The following is a 16,061-nucleotide window of genomic DNA, read 5'->3' as shown; positions in this document are numbered from 1 at the left end:
TAGGTCTCTGAGAAGAGGGTTGTAGGCCTCTGACTTTCATTTACGATGGGACCAGTAAAAGGAGGAAATCAACTGTCAATAAACACAACTGTCATGGCATCTAAAGTGGAGCTTGATTATAAGCTTCTTTGGAAAATGGAGGTGAGGCTGTACTATAACACCAGATCTGACCCCTTGTTCCTCTGGAATTTGAGTGGACCTAGATCTGATCTTTGCAACTCGGGCTACTCTTTCTAATGAGCCAAACTGAAACAACCCAAACTTGTAGATAGTTGGTTTCCCACCTGGTTCTGGAACTTTGCTCCATTACTATTCCTGTCCACGGGAAGACTGGGTATAGACAGTGGTGCTGCAGAAGACAAAGCAGCAGAAGGTGGCACACATAACAGGTGGTGGGGAAATCTTACTTAATTTTTGCTATGAAATAAAAGACGTTCTGTCTGTATGAAGCCAGCATAAATCAACAACTCTGAAATTACAGTACATCTCTCTTCTAAAGTGGTATGTGCATTAGTTGAGACAACATGAGTGTCTCTCCCTGACCCGTTTAGTAGAAGTGAGCTGACATTCTGCCAGATGTCAATCTGGATTCTGGGCAGGAGCGGCACCAGGGTTTTTGCTGCCCTAGGTGACAGCGCTCCTCCTCTGAGCATTCAGGGGGCCTGGGGTCTTCAGCAGCAGGGGGTCCTTCTGCTCCGCGTTTTCAGGGCACTTTGGCGGCAGGTCCCGGAGCAAGTGGAGGACCCGCCGCCGAAGATCCGGAGCGGAAGGACCCCCTGCCGCCAAATTTCCACCGAGAGCAGCAAAAGGCCACCCCCCAAATCCTGCCGCCCTAGGCGACTGCCTAGGGTTGCCTAGTGGAAGCACCGGCCCTGATTCTGGGTACAGTGTATTTGAACTGTATGGACTTGATTTTGATCTTACTCATGTTAGTGTAATCCAGGAGTAACTCCACTGAACTCAATGGGCCAGATCTTTGGATGCAACTGAGCTATGCTCTACAAAGGATGTGAGCTGAGTGGATGTGAAGTCCATTATTCTGGTCATCTCCCTGAACCTGGAGGCATCCATGGGCTGTTGTGGACCACAGAATAGTTAGAGCAACCTGAGGAGTTATTGTGTGAATGAGAATCACTATGTGCTCTAGCCGTACCCTTTCCTGCCCCTGTCACTGACTCTAAACTGAGGATTCCCTCATGTCAAGGCATTCCCGCATTCCCTAGCTATGAAAGAATGGGATCTGGCCTAAAGAATTTACATATGTGAGAACCAAATCAGGCCTAATGCCTTTAATGGATACACCACTATAAATTATACAACAAGATGAGAACATTTTTTTTCCTCCCAGATTTGCAAGTGGTTATCCAAATATGAAACAGTTAAATTTTGTCTGAATCTGACTGGGCCACCTTTCAGATACGTTTTATCACTTGGATGAGTTTGATAGTGAATGAGATGACACCTCATTTAGTAAAATGGTTTGGTTTGGACAAATGTTACGTTTGGCCTTGATTTTATACTGCTTATTCAGATTATTATTTTATTGTATTTTATCATATTCTGATCCCATAGAAGTTAGTGGGAGTTTTACTTAAGACAGGAGTGTGGGACTGTGACTTAAACTATGATTCCATTTCAAAACACTTGTAAACCAGAACACATAAGATAAGAAGACTTCAGAATACTTAGAAATGGGTGGTATTTTCTGGCTGGGGAAGCAGTAGTGGCTTACTTAAGGAAGCACATGTAGCATAGGAGTGTCGGCTAATTTACTTGAGGGTTATGTACTTCATTCCTTATGTAGGCCAAACTAGCAGGTGGTAGGAGGGGAGGAATGCAGTCTTTATCCCTGACCCCAAATGCCCTGCCCCCATAGAGCACTGCCCATTCAAAGATTTCAAAGTGCTTTACATCCCTGAGAGAATTCATCCTTCCCCCAGCCAATGAGAGACAAAGGAAAATAAGATCCATTACAGTCAGTTTCTGCTGCCTCGATCCCCTCCTCTGTCCCTGACTTCCCACCCCACCCCAGGCTTGCACCATCCATGCTGCCTTGTACTCCCCCATTACCCCCACATCCCAGGTTGCCATTGAATATTTTCTGTTCTCCTTTCCACCCTGCCCCTCCCCAAACCTTGATCCCTTTCTAGGTCATCTTTCCCCAGTTGTTGAACTGGGGATGGATCTGCAAAGCAGGGGTATAGCTCCCTCCCCCCTGCACTTCCCTTTCCCTGGCCAAGTGAGGGAAAAGGTCCTTTAACCAGGAAGTGTCTGGGCTCTGTTTGGGAGTGGTGGTTGCTTGAAGGCAAAGAGCTGCAAGGAAGCTGAAACAGTGGCCGGGAGGCAAACAGGCAGCTGGAGAGAAGCTGGAGGCAGGAACGGCTGCAGAGCTGTCTCTGGAACAGACTGTGACTGTCGGACACTATGGCTGGTTGTAGGTCTGTGTGTGGGACTTCTGGGGGAGCAGGTGCAGAGGGGCCCCAATGAGAGACCCTAACTGAACCTGCAAGCATGTATTTGCATAGAATAGATACTGGAGAGGACACCTTAGGCACCAGGCCTGAAGAGCCCTGATTTTTGATTGGGCTACCCCCAGGGGTCCACACAGGAACCACCATTGTTCACTTTGAACTGTAACTGTTCAAGCCTCTGTATCTAGGGTATTTGCAACCTTTCTCCTTTCTTGCCAGCCCTAGTAAAATAACCCTTCTCATAGCCATGTGTCTGCGTTGGGATGCACCAGGGTTAGAACTTACAAAGTCTAGCTGCCAAAGCACCTACAGTGCTTACCTATGAGTCGCAATGCATCTGGCATGCTACTGGCCCCGCAGGGGTTTGTGGGATAGAGGGGCAAAGGTAAATGGATTTTTGCCTGACCCAGGCAGAGTGTGGAGGGAATCACTGTGCAAACCTCCAGCCTCACTCCCACTCAGCCAGTATAACTCCTGATCTGAAGCAGACCTGCTATTCCAGTCCTGAACCCCACATCCCCCCACATGCACACACACCTGTCAAAGCACTTCCGTCTTGACCTGCAGTTTCATTTGCTGACTCACTGCAACCATCGGATTGAAGTACGGAAATAAGCACACAGAAGGGAGTGGAGAGTTACCTCTGATGTCACAATGCTACCACTCGTGGGGAACAGCAGGGTGCTCCAAATGGGCACTGTGTATAAATCAGGCTTTTCCAGGGTTCCAGTTTTCCAATTGTCACCAAAATAGTTAGGTTTCTTCCCATCGATGCCTAGAACATTTCCTGAAATCTTGGAATTGATTGGATTCATTCTTTAAAAGTTATGTTAGACAGACAAATGCCGATTTATCAAATCGTACTTGAATTAACTGTTGCATGCTTATTGACCCACTTACCAGAACAATGTGTCTTAATGTTTTATATGCATGAAGAAATCTTCTTGGTAACATGTTCACTAAGGAGAAAGCTACAATAATGGCTTACAGTTCTAGGCAGTATCCAAGGCAAAACAGAACTACTGAGGGTATGTGGCGGGTAGTGATCGATCTATTGGGGATCGATTTATCACGCCTGATGCGATAAATCGATCCCCGATCGCTCTGCCATCAACTCCGGAACTCCACCGCGGCAAGAGGCAGAAGTGGAGTCGACGGGGGAGCGGTGGCAGTCGATCCCGCGCCGTGAGGATGGGAGGTAAGTCGAACTAAGATACGTCTACTCCAGCTACGCTATTCTCATAGCTGAAGTTGCGTATCTTAGGTCGATATCCCGCCTCCCTCCCCCCCGCCCCCCGCAGTGTAGACCAGGCCTGATTCTCAACAGCCCTAAACCTAAGAATGACTGGTTGCAATCAATCCTAACAATGAGCAGTCAAAATTCTAAATGAGGTGGGTGTTCGGTTTGCATTGTTTAAGAGGACAAAGTATTTCCTTGCTGACCTGAATTTAAAAAAAAAAAAAAGCTTAACTTGAATTAAAATCAATTTTAACTTCATTGAAAACTAAACTTACCATTATCCAATGTTTCTGACGTTCCACCTACAGCATGTTAATTCTAGGAACACAGGGGCTCTGTATCTTGAAGATAACAATCTCTATAGGAAATCCAGCATTTTGGTATGCTGGCTAATTTGTCCTTTCTATTGTAGGTCTTCTTTTCACTTCCAGGATTTCCTTGTTCCAAATATTTCTATACGGACACAAGCACTTTGTTGCTCTGAAACAAAAGGTCATTAAAACACAGTGATGCAGATGATCAAAGAGGGGGAAAAATCTCTTCTCATCACATTACCAACCTGCCAATTCAATCATTTTGAGCTGTACTGGGATTCCCCACAAAACTCCTACTTATGCATGGGAATGAGCTCAGACGGATCTCACTTCTGTCTGAGGTATGTGTTTTACTAACATTGCCAGTGCCCACATGCTATGTGTGGTGGGTTTTTTTTTGTTTTTTTTTTGTTTGTTTGTTTTTCTCAACTAGCAACACATAGTTCCTTATATGCATTTCAAAGGATTAGGCTGTTTTGCAGGAGGCTAATTTACCCATGCAAATCTGAAAAACCTTGATGTTTTGCCCCTTAGTTCATTCACCTGATGGGGTTTTATTATATTCACACGTGGCCAATAGAAAGTGTTCTTTAATCAAAGAAACATTCCAAAAGCTATTTTCAGCCCAAACATTATAATTTTATTTAGTTCTTAAGAACTCACAAGTGTAAATAGCTAGAAAATGACTGCGAACTAAAGTGAAACAAACTACTGTTTTCATTGCACAAGCTGAGAGAAATACAAAGGGTAAAGAGCACAAATAGTGAAAAACTGGATTTTAAAAATTATTTCAATTTTAATAGTTAAGATGATATTTGTAACATATTATTTATTTGCATTGTATTGCAGTAGAACCTAAAGTCAGGACCTCACTGACGCTGTACAAACCGTAAAAATATAAGGGATTCTCTCTGCACTGAAGAGTTTTTTTATAATCTGAGGGTACGTCTACACTACCCGCCGGATTGGCGGGTAGCGATCGATCTATCGGGGATCGATTTATCACATGTAGTGCAGACACGATAAATCGATCCCCAATCACTCTCCCGTCGACTGCTGAACTCCAGCTCGGCGAGAGGCAGAAGCAAAGTTGACGGGGAAGCCACGGCCATCGATCCCGCGCTGCGAGACACAAAGTAAGGGATTCTAAGTCGATCTAAGATACGTCTACTTCAGTTACGCTATTCTCGTAGCTGAAGTTGAATATCTTAGATCGATCCTCTCCCCTCCCCTCCCCCATCCCAGTGTAGACCAGGCCTAACTTTTGAGCTGTTTGTCAAGCTATCCTGCAGTGTCTCAAGAGCATGAGTACCAACCTCAGGGCAGACTATTAAGAACTAGGGCATACACCCAAATTGGCTGAGAGTTCTGTACTTTGATTTCATAACCAATTATCAAACATAACATGGAGTCTCAGACAGTCCCTTTGGGTACACCAGTCTGTCTTGCCAACCAGGTGAGCATATCTTTGTGACCAATGGTCCCTTACACCAAGGATCATAGCAATATTCAGGTCAGTCCCAAAGCATCAGTCATTTACCCCAGGTCAATTGCACTTTAGATCTCACTCCAAAGACAATGCTTGTAGCCAATCCTATAATAAACTATCTAAAGATTTATTATACAGGAAAAGAAAACAAAGGAGTTATTTACAAGGTTAAAGCAAATGAACCTAAACACACATGAGTTACAATCTTATGTTTCGAAAGATAATAGAAGCTTCTATAATAAGCAAGCTCTATACAGGACCGGCTCCAGGGTTTTTGCCACCCCAGGTGGCCGGGGGGGGGAAAAAAAAGCCGCGTTCGCAATTGCGATTGGCGGAACTTCAGCGGCAGCTCCACAGCGCCGCTTTCTTCTTCGGTGGGAATTCGGTGGCAGGTGCTTCCCTCCAAGAGGGACCCACTGCCGAATTGCCGCAGAACAGCCTGACGTGCTGCCCCTTCCCCTTGGCCGCCCCAGCTACCTGCTTGCTAGGCTGGTACCTGGAGCCGGTCCTGGCTCTGTCCTTTAGGGCTAACCCAGGCTAAGCACTGGGGTTCTCTTGCTTATTCCTAGAAAACCTTGCCCTTCAGAATCCAAGCAGCATAGAGGATACAGTTCCTTTGTATTAGGGGTTTTTATTCCCTTCCCCCGAGCCCCTTGTGCTCTGAGCTGCAAACTCTGCTGAGGAGAGGAATTTCACTTATGACTCATCTCCATTGGGGGAAGGAAGAATAAACAACAAAGGCTTTTGTCCTCTTTAATGCTCCACACTAGTCTGTCTGGTGTCCACGAGTCCTGCCAATTGGGCAGGATGTACACCTTCAGTTGGAGACCAGTATTTCACGCAAGGTTATGTCTCTCTCCTGTCTGGTGACTTAGTTACAGAGGTTTATAATACAAATGCTCAAATATTATTTATAACATGAGGTACAGATGTTAAAAGTGAGATTAATGCAGGCACCAGTTTACAAGCATCCCATAAAGTCTAAACACATTCTTGTAATTCTAATACCTCTTTTAATAATACTAACACACAGGTGAGCCAGACTGATTCCAACTATGTATTTGTCAGTATTCAACTGAGGGATGGGGGCATGACCTGGCACCTGGTATGCCAGCGTCACATTGACAACCTCCCTTTAGTAGGCTTTTTTTAAGCTTTGTTTGGGACTTCAGCGACCCAAACATAACATTGCTGAGGTCCCATTGTTATCCACTAGTGTGATGCATGGAATTTAACTTCCAATTAAGGTATTTTTGAGAGCTGTGATATATAGATCCTTGTCTAGAGGTTGGCAGGGAGAGAGTTAACACTCACTCCCTGAGTGGGATGTGGGGAGCAGACTTCAGTTGCATGCTATCATTACAGGGATAGTCACTCAGGAAACCTGTCTGCGGCTGGGACCAGGAGTGGATGGTGCATTAGGTAATTCCCCCAGCATGCTACAAGAAGAATGGGCTGGTAGACATTTAGGTTAGCTTGAATTTGGGTCAGTTCCTCTTTACAGGAAGGTGGAAATTGTGGCTGGGGGGAAAAAAAGCCCTTGATTATCAGATGCAAAATTTGGTTGCACAGAGCTGACCTTTGTTACTCTTAGTGAGACATCAGTCTGGAGGAAGCCTTTGAACTCCTAATTTAATACTCAAACTGTGGGCAGGCCTAGAGTACATTTGATTTGAGTGGACCTTGAAAACCCCAGTAACACTTGTCATTTGTACCCTGGAGTTAGTCCAGTTCCACAAATGACTGTGGTTCACTTGACCTGTTGTGAGGACTTAAAAAATGTTGTAGTGTCCCTTTAATTTCTACATGTCTACAGTCTCCCATATTTATAATTATTCACAGAATTCAGGATGCACATATTGTCATCTTGAATTTTCAAGACTACGCTCATGTCTTAGGCAATATTTATGCAGAAGAAGACTAGCAAAAGAGGGAGAAATAACAAATTTCCAAGATCTGTAGTTGCAATAATTCAGAAAAATACATTTGTTGTAAGTTTAGGGTTTTAAAGTATTGGGTAATATGCAGGGTCTTTCAGCCAGCAGCCAAACCACTAGTAAAAGTCATGCATGCTGCCGTCTGATTTCTCTCTTCCCAGCAAATGAGGAAAACGGATGGCTTGGCGAGGGCTTCTTCTGTTTGTCTGGATGTAAAGCACAGAAGTAGCAGTTCCAATGGAAGAAAAGGTTCCTTTTTTTTTTTTTTTTTTGTGGGCAACAGCCAGCTTTTCACTTTCTTTTGACTCTGGCTTCCAAAGAGACAAGATCTGCTGACTGAGCACAATTCCTTAGCCCTACTCCAAATTATAATGTTTTTAAATCACTGTATATCACAGAGACAATCTCTTAAATATTGGGATTTCATTATATACTTTAAACAGTAAGCTGTCTTCTGGAATGTACAGAAGGATCTACTCTCTGGAACTCCTCCTAATACTTTACCTAAGTATTCATCCAATACCAAATACAAACAGTAAGACCTGATCCTGCAAAGCTGCCTCACTTGGAGGTGTGCTACCTCATGGCAGAATCATGGTCATTAACCTTAACCAGCTCATTCGTCTATTTGTCTCCCATTCCTCTACATCTCCCATTCTCCCTTCTAGCCCCACTCCCTCCTCCTGGGTAAAATCAGAGAGTGCTAGTAACATGTGGCCCTAACATACTGAGTGGAGAAGAGAAGTATCATGGCTTTCACGCCTCCTCTTCCCTCAGCAGCAGAGCGACATGCCACAAGTACTCCTGTTCTTTTTGCGGATACAGACTAACACAGCTGCTACTCTGATATCTGTCATCTCTTTTGTGGTAAACTTTCCCCTAAGGGAAGGCGTTTGTCTCTCTTATCTTGCCCAGGAGCTCACACTTTGCTCAGTATTCCTTGCTCTGTCTGAGCAAGTTTTGCTCTTATAATTTAGGACCTGAAGCTGACACTGTATAGGGCTTGTCTACATGCGGAAACGTACTGATATAACCTGTATTGCTATAGTTATACTGGTATAACTCCCCATGTGGACACTCTTATTCCAGTTCCTTTTTCCAGAGTAGCTTTTTTTTTTTTTCTTTCTGGTGTCGCTTCTTGGAAAATCTAAACTGGAAAAAGACACTCTTCCAGCATAAAAATGTCCACAAGTGGTATTGTACTGGTGTAGTTAGACCAGTACAGTTATGCAGGTAAACTCCCCATGTAGACAAACCCTAGTGTAGGCAGAATACATGAGGCACTGGTCAAAGAAGTGCTCCCTATTGATACAGGCAGAGTGCTGCTCAGTGTGAATGTACGTTGACTTAACTGGTATGTGCACCGCTCAAGAGAGGCCAGATGGTGGAGGAAACCAAAGAGAAGGTGACGATAGTAGCGGGGAGGAGGGAAGAACAACTGGGGTCAGCTTCCCTTACAACAAAAGAAAGAAGGGTGGCCTTTTGCTTAAGGTACAATAATAGGAGTCTGAAAGCTATTAATAATGTCATTGACCCTTTTCTGGCCAAGAGATCTAGAATCCACCCTGAAAACACCTTAGGATAGAATGCTGTAGTATCTCCATCAGCTCGCAAAGACTATAGTAGAGAGCGGGTTAACTTATTTAACTTAATTTTAGATACCATACTAACACCTTCAAACTATCACTCCTAGGAACTGAAGGCAACTGGTGAAAGCTTTAGCTTTATACATCTATATTCTAGTTACAGCTCAGTCAACCACGTGCCACTCCCGAGGTGAGGAGAGGTTTCTCAAATAACTGCACCAGGATTATTATCCTTTTATTTTAATTAATACGTTCATTTTCCCCAATCCACCCTGAGGCATGTAGATAGTTTCCCTTGCCAGCTGGAATCCAGAGTAAAGCTATTTCTCCACGATCTATGTGGTTTACCATGGTAAATCATAACATAATGATGGAAAGACAGATCCAATTAAATTCTTAGAAAAACAACTCGTCAGCTGTGTTTGAAGAAGCAAGAAAAACATAAAATGTTGCCACTCTCCTCCAGAGAAGTACAACATTCTACTGGAGCTGCTAAGGATGCCAATATATTCTAGATGTTTATACTTTATGCTCTTTCATAGTACTAAAGAAAGAAAACAAGGTGCTACTGTAATGCATCCCCACTCCTTCCAGGTCTCCCACAAAGCACTTTTTTCTTTAGCATAATGAACAGACATGACATGTTTTTGCTACACACAAACAGATTATTTGTTTGAGGCTGATCGTTTATTTGCTTTAATTTTTTTTTTTCAGTTTAATTTGAAAAATTGCTGCTTCAGATTCCTGTTGCTCTCCTAGAACTCAAAAAGTCCTTTGTGCTGAATGAAATTGTGCAGGCGGCAGTTCACTTCTAATTGGAAGGACAGCCTTGCTTTCAGCAGGATAGACTGTCTCCATGATCTAAATAGACAGCAGTGGAAGGGGAAACAGAGGTACAAAGAGGTGAAATGACCTGTCTAAGATCACACATCAGAACCGTGGGAGAACCAGGGATAGAAACCAGCTCTCGTGAGTCCCAGTCCAGTGTCTTGTTTGCTACACCACTGTACCTCTCTAACAGAGCCAGGCTGTGTTTCAACTTCCCAGAACACTTCTACCATTGTTATACTACATTCATGTTTACAGAATGGGGCCATACTTACAGGGTGGGGGACTCTATTCTGGGAAGCGTGACTCTGAAAAAGATGTGGGGGTTGTGGTGGATAATTGTCTGAACATGAGTTCCTAGTATAATGCTGGGGCCAAAAGGGCTAATGTGATCCTTGGACGCATAAACAAGGGAATCTGGAGTAGGAATAGAGAGGTTATTTTACCTCTGTATTGGTACAAATGCTGCTGGGATACAGTGTTCAGTTCTGGTGCCCACAATTCAAGAAGGCTGTTGATAAATTGGAGAGGGTTCAGAGATGAGCCATGAGAATGATTAAAGGATTAGAAAGTGTGCCTTATAGTGGTAGATTCAAAGAGCTCAATCCATTTAGCTTAACAAAGTTAAGGAGTAACTTGATGACAGTCTATAAGTACTTACATGGGAATAAATATATAATGGGCTCTTCAATCTAGCAGAGAAAGGTCTAGCATGATTCAATGGCTGGAAGTTGAACCTAAACTAATTGAGAATGGAAATAAGGTGTAAACTTTTAACAGTGAGAGTAATTAACCATTGGAACAATTTACCAGAGGCTGTGGTGGATTCTCCATCACTGACCATTTTTAAATCAAGACTGGATGTTTTTCTAAAATATCTGCTCTAGGAATTATTTTGGGGAAGTTCTATGTCCTGTGTTATAGAGGTCAGACTAGATGATCATAATGGTCCCTTCTGGCCTTCAAATCTATGAAATCCTGTGTGCCAATGGAACTCTGCATGCCCCATCCCCAGAGTGACTGAGTACTCCCTCCCAGGGCTGTACAGGCTGAGCAGGACTTGCATGCAATTGCTTCTCCAGGCTGTCAGTGGCCACTGCATTGGAAGTGAAAACAGGGGCACTGTTTCTCCTGTGTTCCCAGTGCTCCCATCATGCTGCTAGTGCCCAGGCAATGAGGAGGAGGAGGAGGAACAGCTACTGACTTGAATGCAGACTTCTGCATATCAGGTCCCAGTTGTTTCAGCACAGGCACCCTGAAATTGAGGAACACACAGTGGCAGTCTGCTTTCCCAGTATCACATAGCAACTCTGGCAGAGGCAGGGACTGAATCCAAGTCTGTGGAGTGGCATTCAACTGCCTTAATCATAAAACAGAGGAACATAGAACTGGAAGGGACCTCCTGGATCATCTAGTCCAGGCCCTACCTATCACAGGCAACCCCATCATATAATCCCAATCATAAATTTATCAAGCTCGATCTCAAAGCTAGTTAGGTTGTGACCCTAATTTTGTAAGTCATAACTTGAGATTGGAAAGCTAGACATGCTTCTTACAGCTAGGAAGCAGGCCCATTCTCTCTGAGTCAATTGCCTCTTGCTAGACTGTTCATTATTACACTCATGTATACTTGCACATAGGCACAACTATAAACCCACCCTGACCCATCTGCAAAGTGGTATTTACCACCCACTGAGTCTCTAAATGCACAGTGGAGTAGTGGGAGGGAGGTCATAAGAAACAGGAGGTAATAAAGAACCTAATGAACAGCAGGAATAGCTGACGTTGGTTAATAAAAAAGCAATATAAGTAGTGTAGTTAAAAGCTAAAGGGGAAAAAAGCCCTAGTTGTCCTATTGAAAATGCACTAATCAGCAGGAGTCCCCATGTTCTAATTTAACAACAGAAGAATCAGTCCTGGGTGACAAACTAGAGCCTCAGGGAGGTGAATTACCTCCTGTAGCTGCTGCCTCCTGATGTTGGCTTGAAAAGTCTCTCCTTTCACACATCCAGCAGCAACTCCTGTGGTGTCTGCTGTTGGGCAAACAAACACCAACCATTCACTTTCTGGAATCTGTGTCTTTCAAGCTTAATTTAGCAAGAGACCAACTTGGTTCTGGGCCATAAATGAGCAGTAAAAGTTATTTTAGAACCACACAGCATTCATAGGAATTCATATAGGCGTGTCAGGAAAATTATTTAAAAGTGATATCTATCTTTTTATATTCTCTCTCTCTCTCTCTCTCTGTGTGTAAAAGTAAATAGAAGACTGGGAACACATTGGGTAGTTTGTAATTGGTTTCTTTAAGGCAGTGGTTCTCAACCTATTTATCACTGTGAACCGCATCCAGTACTACCTGTATGGCCCTGAGGATGTCACATGGGCCACAGCTGTGTGCTGATTGGGCTGCAAGCAGGCCACAGGTTGAAAACCACTGCTTTAAGGAAATAAGCATAAGCTCCCATTTCCCATGCAAACACAACCAGAAATCATAGCTGTGGTCTTATGCATTGAGCAAGGCCATTTGCCTGTGGTAACAGTATGTGTCACCTTTGTTGTATGCCATGTCAAAGTCAGTTCAAAAGATTTTCCTTGTATTACAGGTCAGTAGCACACTAAGGTCTTGTCTTTGCAGCTAAAACATTGGTATTTTATTTACCTTAAGCATGTGAGCTAATCTGAGGTAAAAGCACAGTGAAAACTAGGCACTTTGTTTTACTGCAAGGTAAACTAGGCAAAGTCAACTCTGGGGCGGGAAGGGGGGGGATAATGGTGACATTGGCAACTTTACATCACAACTTAAGTGCTTCGTCTTCTCTGTGCATTTACCTCAGGTTAGCGCATGTGCATTAGTTACCCTGAGATATAAAACACACACTTTTTTTAAGCCTGAAGGCAAGGCCAAGGCTAACACGTTCGCCAGCATTTAATCCTGCAGCATGAAAATGAATAACTAGCTGCTGCATAAAACTCTTTCCCAGCTCTCAGAAGGATCCACTTGATGGGCCAAATTCAGAAGTGATGTGTGGGGTGTAAGTTGGATCCCTGTGCCCTCCCTTACACTTATGCAGACTCCTGCGGACTGACTGTTCCATTGGCCTAGGATCACCAGAGTCACTTCGCTTTCTGGTCTCATCCCCAGCATCTTCCTCCCTGCCTTCTTCCGTACCCTATGCCTGAGGAGAGAGTGGGTGTCTTAAAGCCAGCTACACTAGGGGAATTGCTCAGCTGCCTGCTTAAGGCAGTTTAAAGTCCTCTCTGTGCAACTGGAGAGGCACAAAGAGGGCTGATTGCAGGCCAGGATTGAGCCCACTATCTTACTAAAACCATTACAAAACCAAGCAAAGGAGCAGCAGATGACCCCAATTTATGATTATCCTATAGTCTGTGGATGAATAACTTAGCATAGTTTCAAGCAGTGTTTTCATGGTTACCTTGGAAATCATTTGGCTTATTTTTTTTAGCAATGCTGTATCAACTAATCGAGTCAATAGTTGTGAAAGCTATCGGGACTCAGTAGAGGAGGAAAAATGGTCTAGTTGGAGCATTTAAGGCTACACAGCACTGATTTGTGGCATGTTTCTTGTCTAAGGTAAGTTGAGTAGGGTAGGAACATAGTATGTACCAATTTATTATCATTGTCTTTTTTTCTTCAGTGCAGGGTTGACATTTGTTCAATGCAGGGTTGTGTCCTCCAAATGTGTCAATCTTCTAAAAATGTATATATCACTGAAGTGTCTATCCGCTTTCTTGTGTGCACATTATATGTTTCTCTCAAATCTTGCGGTTTGAGATTCACCATGGTACATTGACTCGCTCGATTGTTCTGAAAGATTTTCCATTGTCTTAGGGGTAGAGGCTTATGGGACTATTTTCCTCTCAGCACAACTGCAACATTAGTGGAACTTATTTGCATGTATGAATGTGTCAATAGTCCATTTGGTGATTTGTCCCACAACAACAGAAGAAAATATTACCTAGTAGGTTATGTTTTGAGATATATCTGGATTGTATCCAGGAATATTGTTGGCATGATGTTCAGGGTATTCTCATGTTCAAATACATTTATCTAAAAAAAAATCACATGTCCCCTTATTTAAAAAATATAGTATTTTATGATAATGGTCATTTATGATAATGGTCATTACAATAATGGCTCAAGATTACTGTAGCGTACTGTAACATGTTTAATGTAGATCAGAAGTAGAGCACTATTTACTACCCTTCATTTGATTTAGCCAAATAAATAGTTCCCCACTATTCCATAGTAATGAGGTGTACATATACAGTCGAAGCCTCGTTTTGACATACGTTCACACTTCAGGGTCAATCCACTTTTATTTCAAGGGGAACAACTCTTTCCATTTTTTCTCCTCTACCATGTCATGACTCCTCTCACATCTATTGGTTCAATTAATTAGTTGAAATCTCACTGCTTAAAAAAAAAAAAAAAAAGCCAAATAGTTTCCAGTATTCAAGGATAACCACAAAAACACTACTTGAAACATGCTAAGTTATTCATATCCACCAATCCCAGAAAGATACATCCTTAAACATCAGAGGGGTAGCCGTGTTAGTCTGCATCTGTAAAAAGCGAGAGAGCCCTGTGGCACCTTATAGACTAACAGATGTATTGGAGCATAAGCTTTGGTGGGTGAAAGCTGATGAGTGGGTATTCCCCCACGAAAGCTTATGTTCCAATACGTCTGTTAGTCTATAAGGTGCCACAGGATCCTTAAACAAACATTTCATTAGTACACCAGTTAGAGTCCTAAGCTTACCTATAAATTATGTCAGCTCAGAACAAAGGAAGGGCAAATTGCTTGTGGCCTCTTTGCAACAAAGGCTTGCCATAAAGTTCATCGTGTCTTTGGCAGTAGAGAAACAAAGCCATGTATGTAAACATTTTGGGAATGAGTTTCCTTAAACTCTTACAATAATGAAAAACACTTGTTTGTTTAAACTTCTAAGTCTGCTGGAGCCCAGTTGTATGAAAGCCTCACTTTAGAATTCCATGGCTCAGAATAAAAATGACCTCATCTTAAAGATGGAAAGGTGAGTCCATGAAAATGTGTTTACCTCACAGCACAAGGCAAATTGAATCTACTAAGTGTTAGGTTATTCACACTACAATAAAACATGACATGTTAAACACAGCTGAATGACTTTATAGTACTTGAAGTTTTCCAACATATGAAAGCAACTTTTCGCATGTTTATGTTGCAACAAATGTACTGCAAAATACAACACCTCTGTGAGACTAAATGTGGAACTATCAGCCAAAGCAATCGTGGAACTATTCCAGTGGGATGCAGATCAGATGAACTAATAGTTGCTTTTAGATTCATACATAATATGGACTCCGGTCTGCTCTCATTTACACCAATACAAACCTGGAATTGCTCCTCTGAAGTCAAAATAGTTCAATGTTCAAAACAATTTAGCTCCCTTAGTGAGAAGTAATAGTTAATCCAAATGTACATTGGTGTCAGTATAACTGAGAGCAGAATTTACCTCTTCTTCAGGTGTGGGTTCATGAAGAGCTTATGTGGCTTGAAGGTTTTTCTCTCTCACCAACAGAAGTTGGTCCAATACAAGATATTACCTCACCCCCCTTGTGTCTTTAATATTCTGGGACTGACAGGGCTACAACTACACTGCATACCAGTGTTTGGGCATTTATCACTAGAGAGAAGATGAAGCAAGGGATGGTGCAGTGAGGAAGGATTTTGACAAGTCTTCTAGTGATGTCAGCGCTTGCTTTACTACTAACCAAAAACATGGGGGTGGGGGAGGGAGAGGCGCTGACAGCCCTGTTCCTTCTTTCGGAGTAGCAGTTTCAGTTCACAAAACCATGACCCTTGCATCACCTTTGATGATATTGTTTTTGGCCTTAGCACTCTAAACTCTTTGAAAGCACATTTCTGGATCCAACAAAAAACTGTCTACTATGAAGGCCACACAAAAGTTAACTTTGAAAGAGTTGATAGCAAGAAGAAGGAAATATGACCCTAACTGTCCTTTCACAAACTGAACTACTCTCAATTGCTGTTATGTGTCCCTTTCCTCCCAGTGAAGCCACTGGCTTCTGCAACATATTACAGACTGCTGCATTATGATAACAGGTATCATCCAGAAGGGATTTCTCAAGAAAAAACTGCCCCATGCCTCTGCAGATTCTGTGTGGTGAAATGCA

The 16,061-nt window shown here is 42.9% G+C and overlaps 1 protein-coding gene across 1 annotated transcript in view; it reads right to left on the bottom strand.

Annotated features, from left to right (window-relative positions):
* The window catches only part of NEDD9 (neural precursor cell expressed, developmentally down-regulated 9), a 129,356-nt gene that overhangs the window by 91,480 nt on the left and 21,815 nt on the right, over window positions 1-16,061 (bottom strand). Inside the window, exon 3 of the mRNA XM_054019815.1 lies at window positions 3,987-4,191. Within this exon, the coding sequence (XP_053875790.1) occupies window positions 3,987-3,989 (3 nt within the window). The 5' untranslated portion in view covers window positions 3,990-4,191. The remainder of the gene's footprint in view (window positions 1-3,986; window positions 4,192-16,061) is intronic.

The sequence above is a fragment of the Malaclemys terrapin genome, chromosome 2 (assembly GCF_027887155.1).
Source record: "Malaclemys terrapin pileata isolate rMalTer1 chromosome 2, rMalTer1.hap1, whole genome shotgun sequence".
In the NCBI taxonomy this organism is placed as follows: Eukaryota; Metazoa; Chordata; order Testudines; family Emydidae; genus Malaclemys; species Malaclemys terrapin.
Note: the sequence above shows the minus strand (reverse complement) of the source record. Positions and strands in the feature narration are given on the sequence as shown.